Here is a 17,002-nt window from a genome sequence, read left to right as displayed (position 1 = left end):
GCTATTTGACAATAAGGATGTCCTCTAGTAACAATGATATTGTGTACCTCTTTTGTGCCACTATGCACTTTTTTATCACTAGGATTTGCCAACTAAACAGATATAAACATTTTTTTCTCATTTCTCTATGGTAAGTTTTTTTTTTTGTTTTTTATTCTCTCACAATATTATTCATGCTGCCCAAAGTTACATGAACTAACAGTTGATTCTATGTTATGAAACAGGAATAATTGCAACAAATCATTAATGCTTGTTCCTTAACTGTTTAAAAAAGTAATAGCCCAATCAACATTATCTAAATCTTTGACATAATATGGCATTAAGAGTCTTCTTCAGATAGAAGAACACAAAAGAAAGCATACAATCTATCTGTCACTGAGGCTGAGTAAATGAAGTATAAAACATACCTTAAAAATATAAGAAGTATACTGCCTTCACAGTTATATGTGTTTGAGAAACTGAGGGAAGGAGTGTACATACTGCCATAATTAACATGACACATAGAGAAAAAGAAGCTATAAAATGTTGGAGGCCTCTGCCTGCCAGCCTGCCACTACAGGCACTCCCCACACATCCCAGTGGTGACTGCCACATCTCCCTCTCCCTGGCCTGAATGAACACGTGAGTCCTAATCAGACTGCTGCTTTCACCATGTTTTGTCTGGGTGGGGAACAGACGCCAGAGGGCCCTGTACGAGCAGAGGTAGGGCCTGAACTAAAGCTGAGCTCCAGGAGTTGTGTGATCAAAGAAAAAGAAGGAAGTTCTCTGGTGCAGCTGCAGGCCAGGCCAAGGGCATGTGCTCAGTCATGTCTGACTCTTTGCGACCCTGTGGACTGTAGTCCATCAAGCTTTTCTGTCCATGGGATTTTCCAGGTAAGAATATAGGAGTCGGTTGCCATTTCCTCCTTCAGGGAATCTTCCCAAAGCAGGGATTGAAACTGTGTCGCCTGTGTTACAAGGAGATTATTTACCCCTTGAGTCATTGGGGAAGCTCATAAAATGTTGTTCTTCAGTCTCTAAGTTGCGTCTGACTTGAATTACACATAAAAATTCCCAAGGAAAAGTGTAGACATAAAAAGTTGGAAATGTTTCCAGAAAGGAAAGTTTACTCATTTTTACCTCTTCTTGATTTTTAAAATTCTAAGTAATATATTGCTTTTCTTGCTTTAAACACTAAAGTCTAAAGACGGTAAGCTACAAATCAAAAGCTGGTTTTTGCTCATACCCTCTTTCAAATGAGAATTCCCTGGTGGCTCTTATGGTAAAAGTGTGCCTGCAATGTGGGAGACCCGGGTTTGATCCTGGGTCGGGAAGATCCCTTGAAGAAGGAAATGGTGACCCACTCCAGTACTCTTGCCTGGAGAATCCCATGGAGGGAGGAGCCTGGTAGGCTACAATCCATGGGGTCGCAAAGAGTCCGACATGACTGAGCAACTTCACTTTCTTTCAAGCGAGAGTTTTTCAATTGCTAGGACTCTACTGCCATCTGCTGTGTAGCAAATTAAGTAAAGAAAAATAGTAACTACTCCAGTTTCAGTAAGCCAAATCTTTTTCAAAGGAACAATGAGTACACTGTTGTGTTGAATAAGGCAGTGTACACAGAGCAACACATTTACCAATTAGGAAACTTGAAATATTTAAACAACTAGAAGTTTGAAGTAGCCACACAGGCTCAAAAACAGGGCTAACAGAAGACCTAGAATGTCAATTACTTTGGTGAATATGTTGTAGCAACCTGACAGACACTGGGGAAAGCAGGGATTTGTGTGATTTGTTAAATTTTGAGCGATGAGCCTGTCTGGGAGTTATGCAGAAATGAATGCTTTAGTTACCTTGCTTATCTTTGCTGGCTATGAAACTAGATTTTAAACTTAACATCACTTGATAAGATGCTTACCAGAGAAAATTGGAAGTGAAACATTCAATTCAAATATTGAAATTGATTCAACACAATTTCAGTATTGAAGGAAAAACAATTCATTTAAGTAAACATTATTAAGTGTTCCTTTTTATGCTCCTGTTTTGTTTCATTTCATGTTTTATGCTTTTTTTCTTTTTAGTCTTTGTTAGTCTTTCAAGAGAGTTAAAGCAATACATTTTCATGGAGAAATGGAATCAAACTTCCAATGATTTCATTTTGTTGGGGTTGTTCCTCCCAAATCAAACTGGTCGGCTTCTCCTACTTCTTATCATCCTCATATTCTTTCTAGCTTCGTTGGGTAACTCAGCCATGATTTACCTCATACGTTTGGATCCCCGGCTCCACACACCTATGTACTTTCTCCTCAGCCAGCTCTCCCTCATGGATCTAATGTACCTCTCCACTACGGTCCCCAAGATGGTGTTCAACTTTCTCTCTGGCCAGAAAGGCATCTCCTACCTGGGATGTGGAGTGCAATCTTTCTTCTTCCTGACCATGGCATGTTCTGAAGGCTTACTTCTGGCCTCAATGGCCTACGATCGTTATGTAGCTATCTGCCACCCCCTGCACTATTGTATCCGCATGAGCAAAAGGATGTGTATGAAGATGATTATGGGATCTTGGATCTTGGGGTCTATCAACTCCCTGGCACACACAGTCTATGCCCTCCATATTCCTTACTGCCAGTCCAGGGCTATTGATCACTTCTTCTGTGATGTCCCAGCTATGTTGCCTCTGGCCTGTATGGACACCTGGGTCTATGAGTACATGGTTTTTGTGAGCACAAGCCTCTTTCTCCTCCTTCCTTTCCTAGGCATCACTGCTTCCTATGGCCGAGTTCTTTTTGCTGTCTACCATATGCGTTCAAAAGATGGAAGGAAGAAGGCCTTTACCACCTGTTCAACACATTTAACTGTAGTGACATTTTACTATGCACCTTTTGTCTACACTTATCTTCGGCCCAGGAATCTCCGCTCACCAGCAGAAGATAAAGTTTTGGCAGTCTTTTACACCATCCTCACCCCAATGCTCAATCCCATTATCTACAGTCTGAGGAATAAGGAAGTCCTGGGGGCCATGACAAGAGTTTTTGGGATATTCTCTTCTACAAAGTAATAATTATGGCTCCCCTCACCCTCCTTTATTCCCTCTTTCTATGGTGATTAGAATTCCCTAGAACACTACCATCTGATAGAAATATATGAGCTATTCTGTAATCTAAAATTTTCACTTAAAGTATAGCTACTATGCCATATTTAAAAAGTGAAATTAATCTAAATAATGTATTTAGTTAATCCCAAAGTTATAATCAATACTGAGATTAAGAACATTGATATTAATGGTACATTATTATAAAATATTATGCTATATATTTGTCACATATATGTACATATATCACTTATAATAATACACTCATACTGACATTATCATTTCTACATGCAATTGATACAAACTTATTGAAGCAATCTATTACTTTATTTTCATTCTAAGTCTTTACAGCCCTTATATTTATACTTATAGGCCATTGCAATTTTTTACTAGACACATTTTAAGTGCCCATTAGCCATATAGGGCCAGTGGTTACTGTGTTGGAAAACACAGGCCTAGAACATGCAATCAGATATTTTCAAATGTTTTAAATGTAGTGTATAAACTTATATTTGTGATATGTGAAATATGGATAGTGGGACATTAAGTAACAAGCAAAGCAAGCTTACTAGTGTGTTTATGAGGTTTTTTTTTAAAACCTGTTTCAATCCTTTATTTTGTTTGTAATTGACTTCTGGAGTCCATCATAATGTAATATCCTTTATGATACTATTTTGAGGGGGCTTATTTGGCTTAAATTTTTCAGATTTCAATAAATATATAGAGATTAAGTGACCTTTGTAGAATTGTGAGAATAATCAACAGTTTTATTCTACATTCAAATTAAGAAAAGTATGTACTTAAATGACCTTAAAGAAATTTGTATTTGACAAAGTCATTTACTTAATGGCAGGGAAACAAAGGACTGAGGAGCTACAGCATACAACATATAAAATGAAAACAATGTCTCAGATTTCAGTTATAACATGTAAAATATGAATGTGAGCTTACACACATTGAAATTTTATGCTAATATGTCATAATGTTGTGTTTGACAAAAGTTTTACTACTGGTGTTTTACTAAAACACTTAAGTTACTTCACGCCTCTCCATGACTGGGGTTATGCAGGAGTTAGTTTTAATGATTATAGGGGGAAAAAGGCTTAGAGGAGTCCCTCTGTCACAAATTGTCCATATACTGCCCAAGTTTAAGCTCCAAGGATTTTTTCCTGGTCTTTTTAAATTTATTCTCAAGTGTTTTCATGACTCAAGTCCATTTCAATTAAAAAATATATCCTACAATTTCCCAATCAAGTTAGTTTTCTAAAATATATATATGAAAATGTCATTCCACAATCTTTGATTTACTATTGTATTCACAAAACTTTCTAATCTCAAGTTCAAGCTCATGTGCTTTTACAATGCATATCAAGTCTACCTTTACCTGTGTCTAACATCCAGCCTACAGACTTAGTGCCAGAATTCCTTTAGACCTCCAGTCTGCCCTTGTAGCCCTCTATTCCTCTGCACACCTGAAATTTAGCTTGGGTTATTTCCCACTTATGGAAAGTTTTTCTTCACATTTTAAAAATATGTTTATTTATTTTTTACTGTACTGGGTCTCCATTGCTGTGAGGTGCTTTTTCTAGTTGCAGCAAGTGGGAGCTACTCTCTAATCTCATTGTGTTGGCTTCTTTTGTTACAGAGCACAGGCTCTAGAATGCAAGGGCTTCAGTAGTTGTTGTGCATGGGCTTAGTTGCTCTGCAGCATGTGGTATCTTCCCAGACTAGGGATTGAACCGGTGTTCCCAGCATTGCAAGTCAGATTCTTAAACATTGGACCAGCAGAGAAGCCTTCAGATTTTTTTTGTTTTTTAAGACTGCCAATTTGAGTTGTACTTTTATTAATATATAACACAACATTTTCTTCTCATCTTCTTTTCCAGTTAATGTCTTCCTCTCCCACACTTCCACTCCTATAGTGCTATGGAAGTACTTGTCAGTAGTAACTCCATTTTGTATATCAGGACTCTGTTAAAATATGGAACTGTACTAACCCTGATAAACTGGCAAATTAACATGTTACTTGCTGAGGAAGAGCCTTCTAAGAACTGTTGTTGAGAAAGATATTTCTGAGAACTGTGCAAAAATATGGTTTTCTTAATAATGAGTGAAATGTCTTTGTAAGCGAATAAATTGTAAAAGAAAAAATAATAACCTCCAGTTGTAGCTCTTGGCAAACAACTTGTGAAACCTATTTTACTTCATTTTTCCTTAAAAAGAAAAAAAAAATCTTTGACTCCAGAACTGAACCCTGTTTTGTTTACTGCTGAAATCTGTAATACCCCAATTTGTAATTCTAAGACCCCAAATAAGTGCATTTGTTTTAGAGACTGTCTTTTTTTCTCTGATGGCAGTGTTTATTATACATATTTTACTGGATCTTGTTCTTGTCTATGTCCATACTTGTCTCCTTTTAAGTTTAAGCTCATTGAATATAGTAATATCTTAGAAAATAATGCCAGTTAATATTTAGCAATGATAACTGCTTCTGCAACACTATGATTCTGTTATTTTCTCCACTTTGAGTGAGCACAGGGAGGTTTGGGGCAGCAATAAACCCTCCATCAGGTCATAGAGCTAGGAAGAGTAAGTCTTAATTTAGAAAATAGCTTTCTTTGAATCAGAGCTTAAACCCTTAGTCTCTACATTACCCTGAATGAATAAGGGTCTTGTAATTTTGATATGGGTTTTGGTAATTTTTTTATTTACAAAAAGATACATATATTTGATCTTCATTTCCTCCATTACTGGCACAGAGCCCCTAAAACACTTAGAGCTTCTTAATGGACTAAAAATACAGTTGTCTTCTGTTGTATAAACAAAGTTATGTAAAATAAAGCTTTATAGAGCTATGTAAATAATGTCCTTGTTAAATAAAGTTTGCTATGTAAATGAGGCAACTTTAAAAAAGACCCTAAGTATCTGGTTGCAAGGGGAATAAAACTTATAATTAAAGGGTTGAAACTTTCAGTCTTACTCCCTAGAGCCCCAGAATGAGGAGGTAGACAAGAGTTGATTCACCAATGACCAATGATTACATTAACCATACTGATGAAATGATGAGCTTTCATGATGGCTCAGATGGTAAAAAATCTGCTTGCAATGCAGGAGACCTGAGTTTGATTCCTTGGTCTAGAATATCCCCTAGAGAAGAAAATGGAACCTACTCCAATAATCTTGTCTAAAGAATTCCATGGAGAGAGGAGCCTGGTGGGCTACAGTCCATGGGGTTGTAAAGAGTCGTGCATGACTGAGCAACTAATACACACACTGATGAAATAAATGTTCACATTTTCAGGCAAGACAAGAGAAGTTAAACATAGATTTTTTTTTCTTCTACATTTTGTCATTCTCTTGCACTCATCTCACATGCTAGCAAAGTAATGCTCAAAATACTCCAAGCCAGGCTTCAACAGTACATGAACCATGAGCTTCCAGATGTTCAAGCTGGATTTAGCAAAGGCAGAGGAACCAGAGATCAAATTGCCAACATCTGTTGGAGCATAGAAATTCCACAAAAATATCTACTTCTGCTTTATCAACTACACCAAAGCCTTTGACTGTGTGACAATGAACTGTGGAAAATTCTTAAAAAGATGGGAATACCAGACCACCTGACTTGCCTCCTGAGAAATCTGTATGCAGGTTAAGAAGCAACAGTTAGAACTGCACAAGAAACAGCAGATTGGTTCCAAATCAGGAAAGGAGTATATCAAGGCTATATATTGTCACCCTGTTTGTTTAACTTATATGCAGAGTATATCATGCAAAATGCTAGGCTGGATGAAACACAAGCTGGAATTAAGATTGCCGGGAGAAATATCAATAACCTCAGATATGCAGATGATACCACCCTTATGGCAGAAAGCAAAGAAGAACTAAAGAGCCTCTTGATGAAAATGAAAGAGGAGAGTGAAAAAGTTGGCTTTTTAAAACTCAACATTCAGAAAACTAAGATCATGGCATCCAGTCCCATCACTTTTGGCCAATAGATGGGGAAACGATGGAAAGAGTGAGGAGCTTTATTTTGGGGGCTCCAAAATCACTGCAGATGGTGACTGCAGCCATGAAATTAAAAGATGCTTGCTCCTTGGAAGAAAAGTTATGACCAACCTAGACAGCATATTGAAAAGCAGAGACATACTTTGTCAATAAAGGTCCATCTAGTCAAAGCTATGGTTTTTCCAGTAGTCATGTATGAAGATGAGAGTTGGACTATAAAGAAAGCTGAGCACTCAAGAATTGATGCTTTCGAACTGTGGTGTTGGAGAAGACTCTTGAGAGTTCCTTAGACAACAAGGTAATCCAACCAGTCCATCCTGAAGGAAATCAGTCCTGAATATTCATTGGAAGGACTGATCCTGAAGCTGAAGCTTCAATATTTTGGCCACCTGATGTGAAAAACTGACTCACTGAAAAGGACCCTGATGCTGGGAAAGATTGAAGGTGGGAGGAGAAGGGGAAGATTGAGGATGAGATGGTTGGATGGCATCACTGACTTGATGGACATAAGTTTGCTTAAACCCCGGGAGGTGATGATGGACAGGGAAGCCTGTGTGCTTCCACTGGGGTCAAAAGGTGTTGGACATGACTGAGTGACTGAACTTAACTGAATTTCCTATACTGTGCATTGTGCATCTGCATCATGAGTTAACCAGACCTCTCTAATGGCAGAAAAACCTGCTTAACCATAAAGATAAAATTTTCTCATCCTGTGCCAGTCATGAAATTTCTTAAATAATAACATTCCTTTCTATATCCTGTAAAGGGTCTTGATGATCTTCACTCACCTTGTGTATGCAGACATCTTTGTTGAACATGTATGTATAATGCCAGTGTAGAATTTCACTTAATGACAGTGATTGATGCAGAACAGACTAGTCAGACAACCTGGAGAGATGCTGAACCACATTCAGCAAGTTTCTTAGCTTAAATACTTACTTATTGACCATATTAATGTTACTGTCTATATTATTTGCATTTCTATCTATTGGACATAAATATTGTTTCCTGCATTGGCAAATATGTCACTGAGCCTCAGAGAGAATTAATGATTAAGCAAGCTGAAACAATTAATCAAATATATAGTTATATAATAGGCTTTCCCCTGTGGCTCAGCTGTAAAGAATCCAATTGCAATGCAGGAGACATAGGAAATATGAGTTCAAACCCTGGATTGGGAAGATCCCATGGAAGAGGGCATGGCAACATACTCCACTATTCTTGTGAGTAAAATCCAGTGGACAGAGGAACCTGGTGAGTTATAGTCCATGAGGTTGAAAAGAATTGGACATGACTGAGTGACTGAGCTTAGTTATGTAATATCAGTGGCAGTAACTGTGTAACTCTAGGTCTGGGAAGAAGCAACAAGAGGGAAGCATTTTCTAGATCATAACAGCTAGTAAGTAAGTTCCAGGCAGTTTGAAAGCTTTTGGTTACTGTTAACAGGGCCTGGTCCAGTAATAGCACTTGGAGTGGTCTATCTGTGAAATTCTCCCCTCACCTAAGAATGAGCATTCCTAGTGCCATGGAAATATTTAGCACAAAATTCCTCCAAAACTTTGGTCAAAATGAGACTGAAGGGAAGTGAATTGTTAAAAAAAAAAAAAGAAAAGGAAAAAGATGTTGTTCACCATTCAGATCTATAAGAATCATGACATTAGCCATTGCGGTTGCTGATCTACAGCATACCCTGGAAAGAATTTAGACTGAAGATCAGGATGAGGCATTCTATTCTCCAGGAGAACTGGCAGAAACTATCTTCACATAGTTAGGTATTTTCAAGAGTTGGTTTTTTTTTTTTTTTTTTTTTTTTTAAATGAACCTGGATCCTTGGGTCTTCCCATACTTAGGAAAGCACACCATTAACTAAGCTGTCTGCTCCTCATGACTAGCAGCAACCTTCTATCCAAATGAGTGTTTTTCACTTTTTTTTTTTTTTTAATTGTAGTGACTTAAAAGGATGGGATTGGAGGAGGGGGTGGGAAGGAGGCTCAAGAGGGAGATGATATATATATATATATATACAAGTGACTGATTCACTCTGCTGTACAGCAGAAATTAACATAGCATTGTAAAGCAATTATACCCCAATTATTAAAAATCAAGCAAACAAACAAACAAACAAAAAACAAAACACACATCTTGATAGAAGATTGCTTCTCCAAGGGATGTTCCTGACCCAGGAATCTAACTGGGGCCTCCAGAACTGCAGGCACATTCTTTCCCAGCTGAACTACTGGGTAAGCCAGACACAGTCCATAGGGTCACACAGAGTCAGACGTGACTAAAGCAACTTAGCAGGCACCTGCACGCCTCAGGGATGCAAGAGTTCTGTCTGGTGTACTGTGTGAGCTCCAACCAAAACCTTCTCCAATTTCTAAGAAAAAACAAAACAAAAAACAAGCAAGCAAAGAGGACAGAGGGCTTTTAGAACACAAACTGGTAAAGGGACTCTTCGGCCTAAACTCTAATTAAAGATGGCCTCCTTGGGAATTCCCTGGTGGATCAGTGCTTAGGACACAGCACCCTCACTGGCCTGGCTTCAATCCCAGTTTGGGAACTGAGATCCCTCAAGCCACACAGCATGGGAGGGGGTTAAAAAAAAAAAAAAAGCAACTTCCTTAAAATTGCTTGCCCAGGGCAAGTATAGATTTTAAAGTCTTCTCCAAAAATAATAAAAGAATTTGGCCATCTGCAAGTAGACTTAATTGGTTTCAGGTGTTTTGTGTAAACTAGTGAGTGGTGTGTTATACCTGATTCATGACTTAAGATCTCTGTGTGTGTCAGTCTTTCCGTTTGTACATATGTCTATATATGTACATTATAGATATGACATTTATATACCTCCAAAGGCATTGTCCGGAGAAGGCAGTGGCACCCACTCCAATACTCTTGCCTGGGAAATATCATGGACACAGGAGCTTGGTAGGCTGCAATCCATGGGGTCGCTAAGAGTCTGATAAGACTGAGCAACTGCACTTTCTCTTTTCACTTTCATGCATTGGAGAATGAAATGGCAACCCACTCCAGAGTTCTTGCCTGGAGAATCCCAGGGATGGGGGAGCCTGGTGGTCTGCCATCTATGGGGTTGCACAGAGTCAGACACGACTGAAGCGACTTAGCAGCAGTAGCAGCAGCAAAGGCATTGCCAAAGTTAATTTTTGAAAGAAGTGTATCTAGTTGACTTAAAAAAAATTAAGCACTTGTACAAATTCCCAAAAATATAATAGGAACTGACTCAAATGTTAAGTTCATGTGATCTTTAGTAAATAAAACCTACTTTAAGTCTATTGGTTTAATCAATATGAACATGTCCTTGGAGTTATCAACATTAAATTCAGTTCAGTTGCTCAGTCGCTCAGTCATGTCCAACTCTTTATGACCACATGGACTGCAGTACGCCAGGCCTCCCTGTCCATGAGCAACTCATGGAGTTTACTCAAACTCATGTCCATTGAGTCGGTGATGCCATCACTGAGTCAGCTCTTCACATCAGGTGGCCAGAGTACTGGAGTTTCAGCTTCAACATCAGTCCTTCCACTAAATACCCAGGACTGATTTCCTTTAGGGTGGACTGGTGAGATCTCCTTGCAGTCCAAGGGACTCTCAAGAGTCTTCTCCAACACCACAGTTCAAAAGCATCAATTTTTCGGTGCTCAGCTTTCTTCACAGTCCAACTCTCACATCCATACACGACCACTGGGAAAACCATAGCCTTTAGATTAGACAGACCTTTGTCTGCAAAGTAATGTCTCTGCTTTTTAATATGCTGTTTAGGTTGGTCATAACTTTCCTTCCAAGGAGTAAGCATCTTTTTATTTCATGGCTGCAGTCACTATCTGCAGTGATTTTGGAGCCCCCCAAAATAAAGTCTGACATTGTTTCTACTGTTTCTCCATCTATTTGCATTGAAGTGATGGGACCAGAAGCCATGATCTTAGTTTTCTGAATGTTGAGCTTTAAGCCACCTTTTTCACTCTCCTCTTTCAATTTCATCAAGAGGCCCTTCAGTTCTTCACTTTCTGCCATAAGGGTGGTGTCATCTGCATATCTGAGGTTATTGATGTTTCTCCCGGCAATCTTGATTCCAGCCTGCGCTTTGGCTACATCTCTTCATTCTTTCTGAAGTTATTTCTCCACTGATCTCCAGTAACATAGTGGGCACCTGCAGACCTGGGGAGTTCATCTTTCTGTGTCCTATCTTTTTGCCTTTTCATACTGTTCACGGGGTTCTTAAGGCAGGAATACTGAAGTGGTTTGCCGTTCCATTTTCCAGTGGACCACATTTTGCCAGAACTCTCCACCATGACCCATCCATCTTGGGTGGCCCTATACAGCATGGTTCACAGTTTCATTTAGTTAGACAAGGCTGTGGTCCATGTGATTAGATTGGTGAGTTTTCTGTGATTGTGGTTTTCATTCTGTCTGTCCGATGATGGAGAAGGATAAGAGACTTATGAAACCTTCCTTGGAATAGACTGACTGAGGGGGAAACTGGGTCTTGTTCTGATGGGTGGGGCCATGCTCAGTAAATCTTTAACCCAACTTTCTCAGTCCTGAATGTTCATTGGAAGGACTGATGTTGAAGCTGAAGCTCAAATACTTGGCCACCTGATAGGAAGAGTTGACTCATTTGAAAAGACCCTGATGCTGGGAAAGATTGATGGCAGGAGGAGAAGCGGATGACAGAGGATGAGATAGTTGGATGGCATCACCAATTTAATAGACATGAGTTTGAGTAAACCCCAGAAGTTGGTGATGGACAGGGAGGCCTGGCATGCTGCAGTCCATGGGGTTGTAAAGAGACTGACTGAGCAACTGAACTGAACTGAACTGAATCCAATTTTCTGTTGATATTTGGAGCTGTGTTCCCTCCCTTCTATTTACCTGGGGCTAAACTATGGTTGAGATAATGAAGATAATGGTGACCTCCCTCAAAAGACATTAAATATAATACTTAAATGAAAGTTACTAAAACTCAAATAACCTTGTACTCTCTCTTAAAAATTTTGGCAGCCAGAAAAATCACTTAGGATAATGGTTGAGGTTTTCCAATGTCCAGTGAAGAGTTATTGACTTTTGGGGGGAAGATAATCAAACATGGTTTTTAAGAACAAATAATAAAACATAAACAAGAGGTTTTAGTGTAATATTTAGCAGTAATAGTTTTATAGTATATCTAGTGTACTTAATTTCCCAATTATCTCTGGTTAAATTAAACTCTTAAATTTTAGTAAGTTAAGTTAAATATCAGTTAAGTTCCTTGAATATCTAGATTATTTCCTTAAAAGATAAAATAATGAAACATATATTGCTGAACATGGGCTTTCTTTTACAGAGAAACTTAAGCTATTTGGGACTATCAATAGATACTTTTGGTACCACACTGAGAAATTTTCTATAAAAAATCACATTTCTAGAAATTATAAGAAGTACAAGCTTGCCAATCTATAAAATGCTATTTTATATTAGCATTAGAAAGAGAAAATAAAAACAGTTTATATTTCATACATTTTAGTTTTCTCCAGAAATTAAAGTTTTCTTGGGGTTAAAAAAGTCCAAATATATGTGATTAAAGTTACTAGCTAGATAAGAGAAACATCTTCATATGCAAGGAAGGTAGGATGTGTGTTTTCAGTAAAAGAAGATTTATGGAAAAAGAGTCTGGAAAGAAATTTTATGTGTCCAGAAACAGATATGATTGAAATGAATTTAATTAAGTAGGTGACTTTTAATGTCAAAAATAAACTGGTATAAAACTGGAGATTTTTTCTCTCTGTTAAAAGACAATTTTTTTTTTTTTCCTGTTCACTTGGTCTTAATAATAAGAGATTATGAAAGGTTTTCCTTAACCCAATCTGCCTAGTAATTAATTTACCTAGAAAACAAACAAAACAAATGAAGATCTTCGGTCATAGGAATCCAAGGGACTGGTTGGACTGAAACAGGGGTCAAGGAAGGTGGTGGTGATGAGAACAACTGTAGGTTCAACAACAAGGGTGAAGCAGTTACTGCCTAGGAGACAGAAGGGACTTTGTCTGTTAGGAGCAATTATTTTTCAGTAAATTATTGCAAACTAAGAGTGCACAAATTATCATTCCAATAAAGCATATCAAGGAATTATCAGCATTCATCAAAGAGTAAAGAATATATGATCTTAAAAACTATTGAAACATTGAAAAGCAAATATCCATAAACTTAGAAGTAGAAATGGTATTTAAACATTATTTAAAGATATAAAATTAATTATAGTGAAAAATCACTGATGGAAAATAACACTTTTTCCTGTAAGGTTTCAGAAAACAATTATTGACAAAAAATTTTTAATATCAACTTAATTTGTAATTAAAGCTATAGTGATAAAATGTGTGATTTGGCATTTGAAACACAAAGCCACTTCTAGTTTCTTACACAAAGTTCACAAATTACCATAGATTTGACAGAAATCAATAAAGAACCCTTGATTAATTTATATTTAAGTTAAACTTAGATTTACATTAAATTGACTCGGAATTGATGGGTTGAAAATGCTTCTTGAGATTAATCTTTCTATAAAAAAAATTCCTCTTGAGAATTATCAAATCTCTCCATCCAAAAATATATATTTTGATTTAATTTATTAAATTTAGCTCAACATTTTCACAAACTATTAACATTCCTAATAGCTCTGGTAACATGAGCAGAGTGATTCTTTTAAAACAACAAAAGAAAGAAAATAATAAAAATGTAATCACAAGTGACTGAAATCACTTTCAGTTATGTAGATAGATAATAAAGTTTCTAAATTACAAATTCAGATGAAAATTCAGGAAAAAGTGAACCCCCAAACCTTATAATCAATAAATATATCACATAAATAAATATCTATGTCATTAGATAAAAAATTCTGACACAAATATGTTGCTTATGATTTTTATTGTGTTTTATAACTAATGAAATAAATTTGAGGAAAAAACTATATTTGAGCAGCAATAATGCATCATTTTTTGCTGTTTGAAACAAGAGGCCACATATTTTCACTTTGTACTGTGCCATACAGATTATGTAAAATATGAACCTACCCTCTCCTGCCACATCTTAGAGGTAAAGAGCATTTTTGTACTGATCCTTGATAACAATTTACCCTGGAAGTTCACTTGAGCTGATGGAGTTTTATTTAATGTAGTGGGAAATCTGTTTAGGAAAGTAACCTAATCATTATATGAATGGCTAAATTTGATTCATGAAAGTTAACTTTCTCCAACCTGGTTTGACAGAATTATGTGACATAGTAAGTGGAGAATAAAATCTCATTTGAGAAACATTATCTAATATAAGAACAGTAGGAGCAACTTAGGAGGTAAACTGAGTATATTCCAAGTGTGGGGATGCTTGCAAGAAGGACCTTGCTATTTCCAAGTTCCACTAATTAGACTAAATCATTGAAACCATCAATCCTATAATTAACTTCAGTTTCCTCAATCTCTATTGGTGTATCCTTGTCCTTATTGTTGATCCCCAGATATGCTGGATATTAAACTCACCACCCTAAAAGAAATATAAACTTGTCATTTTCCACTTAGAGTGATGCAAAGACTTGAGAATCCCTGTTGAAATCTCAGCTAAATCTCAGAAACAAAGTTTCCTCATATTGAAGGAAAAAAATAACTGTTACTGGTAATTACAGGAATACCGTGAAAAGAACAAAAAGTCTTTTAATTTGATCAATACTTCCAGAAAACATGTTTTAAAAATTTAGGAAAATAAATGGTAAATAGAAGTATCTCTGTTGAATAATAACTTCAGTTAATTAAAATCATTTCCATTTTCATTACTTCATTACAAAGAAAATTTTTAATTGAAAACATACGAGGGAAGAAAACCATTTGAAACTGATGGGAAACAACAACATGGAGAATATAAAGATTAAGTCTTGATATTCTATATATGCAAGATAATTTTTTTGAAACATGATTGACTTTCTTCACCTCTATATTAATTTTACACTTGGCATTTAATTGAAAAATTCCCTTTTAAGTTATTGAATTCTGATGATAAATGGATTTATATCCAAGTACTAACATTCATGCCAAAACTTTGTCTATGTTTTTACAGAGCAGATTCTCTGAATTGCTCTCCTCAGCGCTCCCATAACCTCCTTGTTTTTCAGGCTATAGATAACAGGATTGAGCACTGGGGTCAGGATGGTGTAGAAGACAGCCAGAGCCTTGTCCTCTGTTGGAGATCTGAGATATCTTGGGCGTAGATAAGTGTAAACAAAGGGAGCATAGTAGAAAGTCACCACTGTGAGGTGGGTGCTGCAGGTTGAATAGGCCTTCTTCTTCCCTTCTGCTGAGTTCATGTGATGGACCGCAAAGAGAACACGGTCATAGGAACATACAATACCAATGAAAGGGCACAAAAGGAAGAGGATGGTACTCACAAACACCGTGTACTCATAGATCCAAGTGTCCATGCAAGCCAGAGTCAACATGGCTGGGACATCACAGAAGAAATGATTGATGGCCCTGGATCTGCAATAAGGGATATGGAGGGCATATGTGGTGTGGGCACAGGAATTGATAGAGCCCATTACCCAAGATCCTATTATCATCAACACACACACTCGCCTGCTGATTTTGATGGGATAGTGAAGAGGAAAGCAAATGGCCACATACCGATCATAAGCCATAGAGGCCAAAAGCAATGCTTCTGCACCTGCTAAAGTCAAGAAAAAGAAGCTCTGTACCCCACATCCAATGAATGAGATTGATTTATTTCCAAACAGATAACTGTAAGCCATTTTGGGGACAATGGTTGAGATGTAATTTAGGTCAATTAAGGATAGTTGACTAAGTAAAAAATACATGGGTTTGTGAAGATGGACGTCCAGAAAGATAAGAAGGATCATGGAAAGATTGCCAAATAAAGCCAATAGGAAAATGAGAACAATGAGAATAAAAAGAAACAGGCCAAATCTTGATGAGGGAAACAATCCCAATAAGACAAAATCAGTTGATGTTTGATTACGGTTTTCCATGAGTCATTCATATAATTTTTCCTAAGGGCAGACAGAAGAGTAAGCTAAGTTTGAAACAAAAAGGTATTTTTAATTTATTATTTTAATAAAAACATATTATTTAACATTTTTTACCTCTTAAATTAAGAACTGAACTTATCAATTTTAGAAAAAAAATAGTCTTATTTTTGAGCCAAAGATTAAAATATAAAGATAAAAACATTTTTGAACAAAATGTTTTCCAATAAATTTTTATTGTTAGAAAACCATTGAATTATGAGATCATTAGAATACACATGTTGTAGTGCCCTATCCATTCTCAAATAACAACAATCTCAGATTCTGTATTCAGAATATATTCATAGGAAATCAATGTAAATTCACACATTGTATAATATTATTAGTGATAACTGTTTACTATTATCAAGATATGATTTCCCTTTCATAGTTCATTTCTAAGTCTTACCTCTAAGACCAGCAACCTATCAAATATGCTGAGGAGCATATATATATATATATATTAGTTCTCTTCAAATAGAAGTGTCAAACCAAGGTTCTTAGAAGGCAAACATTATTTTGATCTATCTTTTGTAAAATCTAAAATGAACCTTATTGTCAGGTATAATTTACAAGGAGTCACTCTGTTCTGCCTTTTCAGTGAGTTCCTCAATGCTGTGATTAAAGTAAGCCTTTACCTGAATACGTACACATTGCACTCCTTGTATATTTGTTAAATCTGTGCAAGCACTTTTAAAAAGCATGTGTAATATCTCTCTGCTTCCCTGATATTTATATGATAAGTATTTGTTAATATCTGTCACAGTCTGAATGAGGTTTTTTTTTTTTTCATAGAAATAGAAAAACATATCCTAAAATTCTTTTGAAATCCTAAGGTATTTAATATAACAAAAAGCATCTCATAAAATAAT

General features: G+C 36.6%; 2 protein-coding genes across 2 annotated transcripts; one reads left to right on the top strand and one right to left on the bottom strand.

Annotated features, from left to right (window-relative positions):
* The first annotated feature begins 2,101 nt into the window (after window positions 1–2,101).
* On the top strand, window positions 2,102–3,037 carry LOC122700006 (olfactory receptor 2L13). The gene has a single exon (XM_043912512.1). The coding sequence runs from the start codon at window positions 2,102–2,104 to the stop codon at window positions 3,035–3,037; it is 936 nt and encodes a 311-aa protein (XP_043768447.1).
* A 12,118-nt stretch (window positions 3,038–15,155) lies between these two features.
* On the bottom strand, window positions 15,156–16,094 carry LOC122700990 (olfactory receptor 2L8-like). Its single transcript, XM_043914014.1, has one exon. The coding sequence runs from the start codon at window positions 16,092–16,094 to the stop codon at window positions 15,156–15,158; it is 939 nt and encodes a 312-aa protein (XP_043769949.1).
* Between the last annotated feature and the right edge of the window lie 908 nt (window positions 16,095–17,002).

Source organism: Cervus elaphus, chromosome 9, assembly GCF_910594005.1.
Source record: "Cervus elaphus chromosome 9, mCerEla1.1, whole genome shotgun sequence".
In the NCBI taxonomy this organism is placed as follows: domain Eukaryota; kingdom Metazoa; phylum Chordata; class Mammalia; order Artiodactyla; family Cervidae; genus Cervus; species Cervus elaphus.
Note: the sequence above shows the minus strand (reverse complement) of the source record. Positions and strands in the feature narration are given on the sequence as shown.